Below are 15,190 nucleotides of genomic sequence, written 5' to 3' on the forward strand. Positions count from 1 at the left end.
GCCAGACGAATTTCTCTCCTTCACCTCTAACATTTCTCTCATCTCTCTCTCTGTCTCTCTCTGTCTCCATTTTTCTTTCCTTGAAGGAAAATTCCTCCTTAAAAAACAAACCCTTCATAGCGAATCATTTTATGCATGTGATCATGGGTAGCGATACTGTTAAACATGAATGTCTCTCTAGACATTTGAGAGGACTGAGACTCTCTGTTGTGACCTATAATCACTGAATTGTTGATGATGTTGAGCACACAAATAACTTTTACCTCGTCGCAATGTGAGCAGATCTGAATTACAGAAAGTACTCATATCACTAGAAAATCTTATTGGCCATTGTCACTGTGCTCAAAAAGTCCTATTTGTTGGTGATGGAGCAGATCCATAAAGCTTTGTGTGATGAAATCAGAGATTAGAGTCTTGGGATTGACTGAATCTTGACTGAACTGATGAAATGTCCAAAAACATAGGGATAACATGCTATAATGGCCTTTGTCTTTGGATACATTTTCCACCTAAATACAAGTTCATGGTTGCTTTGGTGTGATAAGTCAAGCAATATGTAGTATGACAATGTGTGAGACAGATAGAGACGGAGAGAGAGAGAGAGCGCTTTGACATATAACCGTAGTTTTACAGATATGTCATGCATGGCTAATAATGAGATTTCCCTCTTCCATCGGGAGATGGCACCAGATTAAATTCATGACAGGATGAGCGGACGGGGAGGAGTTGGGGGGCAGAGAGAGAGAGAGAGAGAGAGAGGGAGAGAGAGAGAGAGAGATGGGGAATAGGTAGGGAGAGGTAGAGGTGGTGGAGGAGGTCATCCAGGTATAATGAGATGGGAGAATTAAAGGGAGATAGGGGAGGGGGGAAAGGTGTGGAAAGGTATGGAAAATGTATGATGGATGGAGAGAGAAAGCTGGAGAGAAAAAAGGCAAACGTGCACTGAAAGCATCAGATGCATGCGTTTTTAAGTGCACCGACTGTTTTCAATGGCTGGATGCACACTAAAAGCATTGAGAGGCGCTTCAAACCAACTTGATGCGTCTGCTCCAAACCTTTGATTTTGGAGTATCAACAGAGGCCCAAAACGACGTTTTCCATGAGACTTCTGGTGCTGCAGTGAACATTGACCTATTTTGACGCAAAATGTCTTACAAATTTTCCGCACCAGTATGTTCAGCAAATGCATTCCTCCAGTGTGTGTTCCTTAAATTTAAAGCTGCTACCAGTAAAATTGAATGATGAACTGAATAATGGAACCGGAATAAACTTGTGAAAGGAGGTGATGTATGGGAATTATTTTTCCCACGGCACAAGATGTGTTCATCAGGAGCCAAATTCTGGTCGTCACTCTCTCACCTCATATTGAGTGATGCTCGCTCGTCCCGTGTTAGTCGCATAGCTTTACAACTGCAGCGGCTCATCTATGTGTGACAAAAAGAAAATAAAGGGGGATCCCTCCGTGTGAAGCCCTTCCCAAGGTTTCTTCCATTTTTTTCTTCCTAATGAGGTTTTCCTGGGAGCTTTTCCTCATTCTCATTGAGGATCTAAGGGTGGAGTATTATCTTTTTTCATTTTTCGTTTACTCTGTTAAAATATGGGTGTGCAAAGCCTGTTAGACCCACTGGTCTAACAGGTCTACCAGTTGACGTCCAAATAGAAGCAGAGCGTAAAACAAGCAACTGAAACATCTTTTATGTCTCTCTGATTAAAATACATTGTAATATTACCCGTCGCAGCGGTGAAATGCAGGTGCAAATGCTGCGGACGCTTCAAAAATCACACCTGCAGCGCCCCAGAGAGGTGACCAGTTTAGAAAGTCAAATCACACGCATCAATTATCACTTCGTGTGAGTTCAAGCTTATGTGTATAGTTTTAGGGAGAAAAGGATTCAGACTTGTCAACATATGCAAAAGATTGAGAGTGTTGGGACCAATTTAGAGACGGGAATATGCACATAAACGCACACCCACCCATAAATATACCTAATTCTCTCTTTCTTTCCTGCACATCCTGACCCATTAAGGAAGAGAGAAAAGCACAGAACATCACATGAGCACAGGCCTGTCCCACAGCGCCACACACACGGACACACACACACACACCTCCCTGAGTATTACTTTTTAACGGTGTCAGAGCGACAGCAGATTTGAGTCAGTTGGATTGACAGCCAAGCTGAAAATAGATGTAAGGGAGCGGCGGAGAGATGGAGGGATAGAGGGGAATATTGATATCAGAGCAGGGCAGATAACTTTTTCTCTCGTCCTTACAGCATGCACCGATCTGTCTCTTTTTATGCGTTGCTGTTTGTCCAGCAATAAAAACTAAATATGTGAATTCGGTGCAAACAAGAATATGAATTTCAGCTGAATGTAATCAGAGGGTGCAGGTAGTCATTCACTGCGATCACAGTCCTTATTAACGTTCCTTGTTCCAAAGATCAATACTGAGATGGGAAAGTGAGCCTTGTCCTATTATGCATCGTCTTCATGGAACAACCTTCAAAAAACAAAAAACTCCTGGTCTAAACGAACCGGTCCCTCTCTCCACATTAAAAAGTAATTAAAAACAAGCTGCACTGGTTTGCAAATTTTGTTTTTTTGTGTTGTATTTGTCTGTACCACATGCCACCCGTTTGTCTTATTCTGCTGTCGGTCTTGCCAGGCCACATTTGCAAATGAGGTTCTCGGCCTCAAGGGTTTCTTTGCCTGGTTAAATAAAGGTTTGATTTGTATTGATTCAGAGACTAGCCCTGCTCTCTTATGTATGTCTTGAATCCTAAAATCTTCTTATCACTCCTTTTTATTCTTTCCCATAAAGTCTCTATTACATCCACCTATTTTCTATGCACCTCCTCCGTAATATTATGCTACTGAATAATGCACTTAACAATATAATTATATACTTATATATATACTTATTAATACTGTGACACTAAACAGTGTGCTACTTTACTGATCCCCATGGGGAAATTGTCTTTTTGCTTTCCCACCTCTATGGGAAGGTCAAAGGTCATGTTCAGGTATAGATCAGCAGCACTGCAGCTGGTAGGGATTCAGTGTCTTGCTCATGGACACTTCAGCAGGTCGAATTCTTGCCATCACAGGGAGTTTGAACCCGGGTCCTCCAGCTGAAGGCCGGTCTCCCTGCTCACTACACCACCACAGCTACCCATCTGCTGTACCTCTCACTAACCGCATCCCTAGATCCATCCATACCTTCTCCCTCCTTCCTTCCCTCCATCCTCCCTCGCCCCCCTCTCTCTCAGTCTCTCAGTTTCCCAGCGGTCTTTCCAGACCCTGCCTCTGCAAACGGTTCAGCTCCAATAGCATCTGATTGAGGAGGGAATACATCCATCATGTGTCCCCTCCTTTCTCAAAGGTCACCGGCTCGGAGAACATAAAAACCTATCTTGGTGTGCGTGTGTGTATGTGCGTGTGTGTGTGTGTGTGTGTGTGTGTGTGTGTGTGTGTCAGGTTAAAAGCCCCTCCAAGGCCTCTCTAAAGGTTCAAACAACACCTTGTCTGTCTCCTCAGTGAAGCGAAAACAAGAGGCATCTTGCATCTTGTGTGTGTGTGTGTGTGTGTGTGTGTGTCTGTCACGCACCGTGAGTGAATGAACAAACACTCAGCATGACAAGAGAACAGACACATCAAACTACAGCCATAAGATGCCCACTCCCCCCTGCCTCCTCCCTCTCTTGTTGTTACCTTTTCATTTTTGGCGGTCTCTCCCTGTGAAACTGCAGGGTTGAGTCTTTCCTGCTTGTTTACAGTGTCCACTAAATGCTGCCTGATTGCGATGGTCAATTTTTCGCACCCTTGTTTTGTATTCATGCTCTCTCCCTCTTCCTGTATACATCTTTCTCCACCCTCTTTCTCTCTCTCCGAGCTAAACCCGGCTGAGAGCTTAATTGGAATTACCGTACGCGTACCGTGCCTAATACATAATGCATGGCCAAGCCTTCTTTTATCATTTAAATCATAAAGCTCCTTTGGAATGCCAGACAACACACACCCATCTCCTCTCCTCCTTTCTCTCTCATCCTCTCCCCTCCTCCCTCCTGCTCCACTTCCCATCCCTCCATCCTAGCTGTCCCTAGGCTTTGTTGACACGCACGCACGCACCCAGGCACACACACACACGCACACACACACACACGCACACACACAGGGCTCCAAATAGTCCTCGCAAACAGAGCGACATGATTGAAAGTGACAGAAGAGGAGGCTGTGAAGCCAAAAAATAAAAATAAAAGTGGGCTGTGACGCACAGGAGCACACACACACACACACACACACACACAGCAAAACAAGGATCGACACAGACTTGCAAACAAACACAGCAAGATTAACAGGTCCAGTATGGCAAAAACAAACTGTAAACAAGGCCACTTACACAAGCGATCACACACACACACACACACACACACTCACACAGCAGATGTGAGAGGCCTCTTGTCTACACTCCACTGGCGAGATGGACAAGCTGTGTGTGTGATCCTTTGGAGAAGCCTTGGAGGGGTTTTTAATCCAAGTACACACACAAACGAACGGACACACACACACACACACACACACACACACACACACACACACGCGTATGCATAGGCACGTATGCACACACACATAAACACACACGACAAACACAAGTGATGAATGCAGAAAGTGACAGGGAGAGGAAGGAAAAGGTGAAAGGGTTGAATCATAAACGAATGAAAGCTGAATGAGAGGGAGAGAGAGAGAGAGACGGGGCAGGAGAGAAAGACAGACAGACAGAGAGCGAAAGAGAATAAGACAGAGGAAGAAAAAGATTCAAAGACAAAAAGACAGCGGGGAAAAATATACAGCATGCATGGTCAACATGAACTGCTGGAACATTTCACTGCAACAACCTCTGCTGTGTGTGTAACTGTGTGCATACCAGACTGTCTATGTGACTGTGTCTATATGTGTGTGTGTGTGTGTGTGTGTGAGAGAGAGTGTGTGAGAGTGTGTGGCGGTATCTGTATATACGGCGTGCGGTGTGCTGACAGCTCATTCATATTGGCAGGGCAGCTCTTATCAGCCCCTTATCTCTGTCTCCCATTAGTCAGGCTGGTGTTAACCCCTGGCTCCCTGCTCCGCTGCTCTCCTCCGCTCCTTCCTGCCCATACATCTTCACTAGGAGGAGCGCAGGGGGAAAAGGAGAGGGGGGGAGGGGGGAGAGGAAGGGAGGGGAGCGGGGGTCAGATAGGTAGGGACAAGGAGAGAGGAAGGATGAGCGAGGGATAAGGGGGTAAAAATGAGAGAGGGGAGGTGAAGAGGTGATTAAGGAGAAGAGAGGAGGACAGGTGGGGAGGGGAGGAGAGGAGAGGAGAGGAGAGGAGAGGAGGGGAGAGGAGGGGAGAGGAGAGGAGAGGAGAGGAGGGGAGAGGAGAGGAGAGGAGAGGAGAGGAGAGGAGAGGAGGGGAGAGGAGAGGAGAGGAGAGGAGAGGAGAGGAGAGGAGAGGAGAGGAGAGGAGAGGAGAGGAGAGGAGAGGAGGGGAGAGGAGAGGAGAGGAGAGGAGAGGAGAGGAGGGGAGAGGAGAGGAGGGGAGAGGAGAGGAGAGGAGAGGCCTATGTGGCCTGACAATTACTTTAACGCTGTAGAATGTTCTGCTCCTCCAAAATGAAATAAAATAAAAGGCTGCATTCGGTTTTCCTGCATCACTAAGAACAATAGAGGCTCCTTCACTTTAGTTGTTCTGTCTCTACCTCTTCTTTGTCTCCCCCTTCAAATCATCCTCCACTCCCACTCCTTTCTCCTTCCTTTCTCCAACCCCCGCTGTAGTCTCCTCCAACAACACAGCCTAGTACATCTACTAATCTACCAAATCACACCCAAGCAAGGTATGTGAGGCAAACAAACAAATATCTTGCACTACAGCCAAATCAATTACCTTTTCTAATTTACTTCTTATGTCAAACGGTTTCCTATAATACCATTTTAATTAAAAACTAATCTTCACACTCAAACTTTTTTTTAAATCATAATCTCAGGGGTCTCTGTTCTATGGGAAAAAACAACAACAACAACATAAAGTCATTACATGTTGTTACTGAGGAAAACAATGTGCACAGTAATCTGTGACATCAGATGAAGTGCGGAGTGCCAGGGCGCACACACCGCTGGGACAGCGACTGGCGATAAGGCCTGCCAATCACTCAGCAGAGTGGGATCATTTGCATGCACTTAATCAAGAGCTCCTGTGCTTCTGACAATATATGAAACGGTGCATTTTCTTGCCAAAATCAACCTCAGCCCTCTGTGAGCCTGTTAATGTGGACGTGAAAAGGATTAGGATTAGGAATGACATTTGGGAAACCTTTCACATGCTTTTCTGTGATAAATCAAATTTGTCCGGTATGACGGAGTGAATTAAGCTGTGACAGAAGTGCGAGCCTCAACCAAACGCTTGAGGTAACTGAATTCAGTAAGTAACAATATTCAATTAACAGTTGGGCTGGCTCAACAGACTTACAGGATATCTGCTTAGACTGGCTGAACTACAGCGACTTGTTGCTAATCCCCCGGCGATAAAGATCTACTGATCTGCTAATGGCCAGACGCTGAGGTAGCCCAGGCTATTTGTAGATCTGATGAAGTGCCTCGCTACTGTATTAGGTTGAATGTGGCCATGGCGGTGAACAATGTGTGAGGCACCAAGGGGTCACAAGAGGCTCACTACAGTAGCAGTGAATTATTCAATAATGTTAATATAGTCTGAGGTAATCAACAACAATGTAAACACATGGTCGCTCGCACGCACATCATTGCGTATTTATAGAGAGCACATCACCTGATGATATCACTTATTTGAAAACCTACTGAGAGCAAAACATTTAAAGGGTATAAACACACCTAGACTAAAACACATACTCACACACACATGCAGACAAACAGCAACGCTCACACACACACACACACACGCGCAGAGATGCACGCAGGCATACACAGACAAACAAATACACACCCACAGCCGCACGCATACAATTCCACTGCGAGAAGCAATCCCACACATTATCAGTGTTAGATGTAAGAGCGATTTCTCTCTGTCTCTATTGATGTTATCTTTAGAGAAACACTGTTCTGCACTGCTCTGAACATGCCCCTGTTCATTCAGCTCTCAGGTGGCAAAGGCGAGATTATTTCTCAAAGCGGTGCGACACACTACCGCTCTTCCTCCACTCACACTCTCTCTCTCTCCCTTATTTATCTTTTCTGTCTTACCTGTATTCCTTCCATCTATCTTAGCATTCACACACCCTCTTCAATCCTCTCTACTTGGGTCTTGGCCTCTCCCTAACCTTGTTTTTCCCTTTGTCTTTTTCGTTTTGTTACCTGTCTCTCTCTCTCTCTCTCTCAACATCCACTCCTCCTCCGCTTGGTTTTCCTTCTCCATTCCTCTCCCTCTCTTCCCACCGCTAAATCTCACATCCGCCTCCTTTCTTTTCCCACCCTGACACCCCCCCCCCAACACCCCTCCACCTCCCCCACCCCCCCCCCCCGAATCCCGCTCTCTTTTCTCTGTGGGATAAAAGCAGCGTGTCGCTCAGGTGTAAAGATAGGAGCTTTTTAAACTTCATTAAATGGGAACTCTGTCACTTAATAGTGAGGCTTTCTCTTATCTGATCCAGTAACAAAAGAGAGGGGTCTAGCGGGTCTGAGAGGCCTACTTTGTGACCATTACTTATCTGATCGGGAGACAGTGGAGAGAGGCACACAGTGTTTGAGAGACCTACTTCAATGCTGTTACTTATCTAGTTACAGTTCCCCAAAACTAGTACAGTTACTGTAGCTAGGGTTAGATTATTGGATGATTTTAATGCTGAGATTCCAGCATTAAAGCCAGCTCTTGTCTTAGGACAGTAGAGAGGGTCGAAAAATTTTGTCTATCAAGACTACATAGACATGTTACTTATTTTGTCTGGGAATAGTCCGCCCTTCCCTCCGTCTTGCCCTCCCTCCCATCCTCCCTTCATCTGTCATCCGCTTTCCTGCTTGGCTCCCTCTTTGCATTCTCTGCCTCCTTCCTGCACTCTTTCCATACAGCGGAGAGGCCTGCTGGGACACCGTTAGGTTTTTGTTGATGGTAAACAGACAAAAGACGCTGCGAGGCTGGATCCAACGTATTGATTGACAATATGCATTAACTGCTTGCATAAGCCGCACTGAATTAATGTATCAGCTTAAAAGCGATGCTTTATTCTTTGACTTAGTTGGGGTCAGTGATTGTGTTAGCAATATTACGATGATGCCTACCGCAGTCATGTTGTTGATCTGATCCAGAGTCAGCTGGAGAAGTTGCTCGTCGCCACTCTCGGCCATCAGTTTGAGCGCAGGCTGTTGGAGGCTCGGCTGATCTTGGAGCAGCGTGGCTATGTGTCTGATGCACTGGAGAAGGGGGGAGACACAGGAGTAGGGGGATGGATGGATGGATGGATGGATGGGTGGATGGAGGAGGTAGAGGGATGAAAGGAAGGGTGTGATGAAAAGAGGAGAAGGTAGATAGAGAGAGCAAGAAGACAAAGGGGAAAAGAGGAGGGGAGAACAAAAGGGGAGAGAAGGAGACAGAGGGAAGAAGGAGGAGAGTCAGCGACGAACAGTCAGTGAAGGTTAATCGATGTGCACATACTGTACAGACACACAGGCACATAATGCTTTTAAGAAGGTCTGCGAGCACACACACACACACACACACACACACACACACACACACACACACACAGTTGCAGTCCTACCCAGTAATATATGGATATCACAATGCAATCTGACTCCCCCATGCTCTGGCGGTTTCATTCCAGCAGATTCAAATTAAAGCTGTTCAGAACAGAGTAAAAGGCCTCCTTCTCCACCTCCTCCTCTCCCCCTCCCACACTAATATTAGACAGCCAGGCAGACACTAGCCTATTCACACTGAATAGCATTAGTGCTAAACTAATATCACAGTCAGCCGGCGCTAGACATACAGAATGGCATTAGGCTTACCACTTCCATGGCGCTCAGCAGGGCATGAATAGCATTAGGGGCCGTCAGATATCAAAGAGCGGCTAGCGCCTATAGTACATTGCAAAAGGCACTGAGCTGACACTAACGCGTTGCTGTGGGTTACATGCTTAATAGCTTTAGGCTCCTGTATTAGATATAGGGGTAAAAGGGTGGCTCAGCAGTGAGGTTACACTGAATGCGAACAAACTATGTCCCATATTTTTGATAATAATGGTGATAGCAGTCGAGTAGAAAATGATTTCAAGCGACATTTCACTTTGGGACAAAATATTCGTTTTCAATACCCTCGCAGTACTATGTGTGACTTTGTTAGCCGTCAACCTTCACTGCTCCCACAACTACTTTTTACTAACTCTCTTTATCATTTATCATTTAATCATTGCAAATAGGCAAAATTGCTTTTTGAAAAGGAAGTTCCACTGACCCCAGAGCACAAAAGGAGAACCTCAGTCTATGCGCTTTAGTGGGCACACATTAGGTTATGTTTTGTCTTGTCTGAGGCCCAAAACGAATGTGGACAAATGTGGACACTTGTGGACAAGAAAGTTCTAATCTGATCTAATTTTCAGATTATTGGAAGGAAAAGAAGTCACCAAGTTACACCACTGCTGATTCCTGGGGCTGACTGCTCAGGAACAAGTGCATTTATTCCCACATAAATACACCCATTCCCATACCTAGACTCACATACACAGACACAGACACAGACACACAGACACAGACACACAGACACAGACACAGACACACACACAAAGGAGTGTTGGATGTTTACCTGTGCAGGGAGCTTGTGTTTGGTGTTATAGAGGGATCGGACCATGGTGACAACCTGCTGACCCAGGTCAAATTTGACCTCTGACCCCTGGCAGTGGGTCAGCAGGGCCGAGGTCAGCACCACCCAGGGGTTACGCTCCGACTCCGCCCTGGAGACACACAGCAAGACGGACATGCAGTGAGTGAGTTGTATGTGTGTGTGTGTGTGTGTGTAGTGTTGTGCTGTGCCTGCAACTCTTGTGAGGTGAGATTAGAAAGCCGGTGTAAGGTCATGTGACTGTGCACACGCCAACATACATACGTACTTCTGGACTTGAGTGTGTGTGGTTAATACAAGTGTCAGCATGTGTATTACATAAGCATAAGTCTGCTTTCATTAGTGAGTGTGTTTAGAACAACAGAAGTCAGCAAGATCATCCAGTAAAATCTACATTATGTTTCCTAGTTGCAAGACAAAAACATAATAAAACATAACAACAAATATTAAAGCATAACATTATTCATTCATTACACTGCAACCATATTCAGAACACACCATGCTTAACACCAGTGCGTCATGCCATTCCACATCTTGGTAGGCAAAGAGCAGGTTATTGTAGTGAAGTACCAAGGCGTTTATAATTAAACGGCAGGCACAGTCAATGAGCTGCGCTTATGGTAGTGCACCATATTGGTTGGAAATGAGTCATGAGAATACTATGAGTACAGCAGCCACATAAGGACAACTGCATCAATTCATTATATTACAACTTCCCTCGAATCACAGGCTGATGTGAAAGCAGACAGAATTATCAAGAGGCTTGCAGATGAACTAATGAAATCAGAAGTTGACGTGAGTGAGGAGGAGAGATGTTTGACTACAATACTCATGCAGTTAATATTAAACGCCTACATGCTGGATTCTCTCTCTCTCTCTCTCTCTCTCTCTCTCTCTCTCTCAGTGAATAAAAGGGGACAGCTGCCAGCAGTGACTAGCGTCAGTTTGCTTACACGGCCCCTTATGAGCCCTTTCCAGACCTTTGCTAATGTCTCCACAGTAATCGATTAGCCCCCACCAAGGCCAGCAAATGCCAATGACGCTGAGGCAATGAGACCTTCATGGATCTTTATTAATGCATATCAGTCATAGATTAAAAAATGGAAAGGAGCCAAGAAAGAGTTCATTATCAGTTAATTAGATCTTGCTTGACGGATGGATCCTGTTCAAATTGTGTGTTTTTATTTTATTAGAATTATTCATACTATATTAGCATTTTTGACCCATGGTTAAGGATTCAGTGCTATATGTACCGTGGGCACAGAGATTGACGTCTGGCATGGATGAGACAACAAAGCTACTCTGACCGTTTGCTGACACTAATGTTAGTGGCTACACTGCCTTCCACAGCATATTATTGTGGAAGTTCTCTGTGTACAAGCCTAGTTGCTAATGCATAGCCAAACAGATCTCATTATCTCTGCTTCAAGCCCCATGAAGGGAATCAAACTACACTGTTGAGCCCTAGTGGGGCCGTAAATATTTATATCCTGTAGGGAGGGAAATCCTTTATGGTGGCATTTAACCCTAGTTAGGACACAACCCTTGCACATCTATCACATGTGCTACCCCAGAAACATGCGACAAAATACCACCGTAATGAGGGGGAACATGTTTCCAGTGGCGGGAAAATAGGCACAGACACGCTAGCGCTGCTGTGGAGTCATGTGATTAACATGACAAACGGTACACTGGTGTTTAAATATTGAATGAAGAGAGAAGTGACAGGAGGAGATTGGAGATGAGAGGAAGAAAAACGACGTCTGACATGGAAGTGTGTATTGTTGATTCGCTCTGGGTGCTTTTACACAACAACAGGTAGATGGTATCATGGTAATATGCCGATAAATACTTGGATATATGATGAGGAATGGGATTCTTAAGGTGGTTAAAGCTTGATGTCAAATGGGCTGCAGAAATGTGTCTGAAGTAAATGCGTTCTGGCTACAATAAGGTGCCCTGTGCTAAGATGGAAAAAAAAATCCTGTGTGTCTAGGTTTGTGCATACTCTGTAAGATTGTGTGTGTGAGTGAGTGAGTGAGTGAGTGAGTGAGTGAGTGAGAGAGAGAGAGAGAGAGAGAGAGAGAGAGAGAGAGAGAGAGAGAGAGAGAGAGAGAGAGAGAGAGAGAGAGAGAGAGAGAGGAGAGACAGCAGACAGCAGGAAGGACAGCAGGACTCCTGTGCGGGTCTGTTAGTAGAAAAGGCAGCTTTCCATCCAACTACCAGGGTGTCTTGTCCCGACATGCTGCTTCACCTTCGGATGGCGTGGCCATGGGAGCAGACAGAGTCCATTTCTGCTGCTGGCACACTGCTGCTTCCCATGTATTACCAAGGGGTGAGGACAGAGGGGGAGAGGGGGAGGGGGGGGTGGACCGCTGTGTGTGACTCTGAGCGTTTGTGCGTTCGCCAAATCTGTCGTAGGGTGCAGCGTGAGTCACAGCCAGCCTCCATCCGTGCTTTGAATCATGACTCAGACTTATGTGGACAGACTAAAGGACAAGCTCTTTAGATACAATTCTTATTCAATAAAGCTCCAATGAACACACACACACACACACACACACACACACACACACACACACGCGCGCGCGCGCGCGGGTGCACACAGCTTCTCACACTGTTACTGAAACAAATCCTCACTCAGCACATACACACACGGTATACACACACCGATCACAAGTACTGCAGCCAGGTGTGTATTGAGTGCTGAGACAGGGAGGTAAACGGGGTCATTTTTGCTGCAGACTAATGGAAGACGTGGATAAATCCACCATTAACTTAAGGTTAACCATGTATCCCACACTGCACTAGAAAACTGTTTGTTACTTTGCTTCTGTTAAATTCTCACTGAGACGCACTGAGAGGTAAGCGGTTTCATTCAAGGCTTAACAGAAGATCTCAAAGGAAGACATTTGAAGGTGATGCTATTCTGAGTTTTGTGTCCCAAATAGCAACTGATCACATTTTTTCCCGTGTAGCACAACAGCATTGGCTGCACATAAAATACAGAATGCTAAGTGAGGTAGATTGTACCCAGATCAGAACTGGATTTCAGGCTTTTCTATGCTGTTTCATGAGGCACATGAAGGCACAATGCAGCAAAATTATGCATGATGCAGCAAATTACCTTGAGCGATTTAAATGAGTACCACAGAAGAAACAGAAAAAAAAAAAAAAGCATCCATAATCAGAAGCCGAATTTGTACTCAGCATAATGTTCGGATTTGGATCTGAAATACAACAGATCAGTCGGCAGACAAAAGGAACAATTTTAGCTGACTGTCCCACCACTAATGGTTCTGACTATGGCTGTTACACCCACACAGTGAGTGGAGTGTCAGTGAAATCCGGGGGTGAACTCGAAGCGGCTGTGTTTTCCAACCCTAATCCCTTCTCTCCCATTGTTTCGCTGTCGGATAGCACCCTGCCAGGAAAGACAAGGGCTTTACACAAGCCCAATGACAACTCCGCTGCCCGTTACAAACACACACACACACGCACAAATAATCACTTTCCACAATCTAGCTCGCTGCTTATGCCTCTCTTTCTGTTCCTCATACTTTCACAGCTCTAAAAAAGCTATTTCTTCCACCTTTGTGTCTGCTGTTTTTTTTTCTTTCTCTTTTCTCCTCCATATTCAGCATTCACCTCACTTGCTTTTCTGTACCTATTCTGTCTCCCCATGTCTCTCACTTTCACAGTCTCTCTCTCTCTCGTACATCTTCCTCATAGACACATATTTAAAATCCCGATTTCATGAGTCACTTCAACTTAGTTTCTCTTATGTCTGCCTAAGCGTGATTTCCATTACAGCGGCACAACAGCCAAAGGAGGCAGGTTGTGTTTGGCCTTTTGACCGATGCACCGTGAATGAACATACGTGTGATCTCATTGCTGTCAACAAACCTGACAAGCCGTCAGAGTCAATAACGGTGACATGCCCACACACACACACACACACACACGCAAGTAGGCTATGTTGCCTCTGAAGCGTGGAGAAGAATTCCAGCTCAAAGATGCCAAACTCCTGACAGCATAAACTAGCGTTGTCTCAGTGGTCCCTCTGAGTACCCTGTCGCTTTTAATCGAGGACAACGGAGCAGGAGAAGAGCAATCACATCATTAGGCACTTATCGATAATGCGGCCAACACACGCTGAGGCTCATAAGCCACCAGCTGGTGCGAGGAACCCGGGCGCCTGCAGCTTTGCGAACACGCCGGTTTTCATTTCCAGCAGATTTAGAGCTCTTAAACTCTATAAAGTGTATGTGCAATATGTATCCCTGCGCTATTTTAACTGTCTATCGCTGCACTGTAAAGCAAAACAAACTTCTGACGACAGCTTCGCATCCCCACCCTGCTGCACCATCTGGGAGGTAAAGCTTTGTTATTGTTGGAGGATATCTGTAGTGAGCTCATACACTTGCTGGCACAATTCTGTGTGACATGAGCACACATTGCACAGCAGTTGTACATACAAATGTGAACGTCATCGTGTTATCCCCCGTTTGGTTAAAAAACAATTTACAATATAAACCCGGCTGAAACCTGCAGGTGAACAGTGATAGTTAAGTACCAAATCACAAAAGCACTCAGTTTAAGTGTGCAAGTATGGATAAGAGGCTGCTATAACCCAAACTGCAGAAATACCACTCATTTTTTATTATAACTTCAATATTGACATTCACTCAAGATGCTGAGAGGGCAGCGGCCGCAATGAGAGAAAAGGGCAAAAGAGAGATAAAATGAAAGCAGGAGGAGAAAGTATATATGAAGAAAGATCAGTCAGCTGCTACACTGTTGGTATACATGGAGACCAAAGACATTGTAATAATTGGAAAATTTGATTTCTATTAGTAGAGATCAACCTGTGGAGCTGTAATCACAGGGATGGGAGCAAATGAACAAACCGATAAATGAACATGACAACAGTTCTATTAGAGGTGCTCTACCTTGAAAGGGAATTAAATGAGAGTGGAAAAAATAAATGACTTTTGCCTTACACTTCCTCTTTCATCATGGGCGGCCACGCCTGCAAGAGGAGCATAAGCAGCTGAAACTCCTCCCACTTCCGGGCAGCTTCCAGCAGCTCCAGGAAGAGGGCGTATCTCTTCTCCTCGTTCTCGACGTCTTCTATCTCGAACTGATGAGGAGGGGGAGGGAGAGGGAGGGAGAGGGAGGGTGGAGAGAGAGCAGGGAGGAGAGAAAGGCAAATTAATTAAGCATAAACATCCAACGCTGGTTCTTAACATGAGCCCCACAACCAAAGGCCTGCTGTGAGGATCTTGACTGCAGGACGCCCCACTGAACATAAACTCAACATAAGCTCAGAGTACGCAGGCTAGACTATC

At 45.4% G+C, this 15,190-nt stretch overlaps 1 protein-coding gene across 1 annotated transcript in view; it reads right to left on the minus strand.

Annotated features, from left to right (window-relative positions):
• nbas (NBAS subunit of NRZ tethering complex) overlaps positions 1-15,190 on the minus strand; it is a 140,243-nt gene that overhangs the window by 1,148 nt on the left and 123,905 nt on the right. Inside the window, exons 50-52 of the mRNA XM_078289855.1 lie at positions 14,843-14,982; positions 9,804-9,951; positions 8,285-8,416 (exon numbers count right to left, since the gene is read on the minus strand). Coding sequence (XP_078145981.1) covers positions 8,285-8,416; positions 9,804-9,951; positions 14,843-14,982 — 420 coding nt within the window. The remainder of the gene's footprint in view (positions 1-8,284; positions 8,417-9,803; positions 9,952-14,842; positions 14,983-15,190) is intronic.

Source organism: Centroberyx gerrardi, chromosome 18, assembly GCF_048128805.1.
Source record: "Centroberyx gerrardi isolate f3 chromosome 18, fCenGer3.hap1.cur.20231027, whole genome shotgun sequence".
NCBI classification, from domain to species: Eukaryota; Metazoa; Chordata; class Actinopteri; order Beryciformes; family Berycidae; genus Centroberyx; species Centroberyx gerrardi.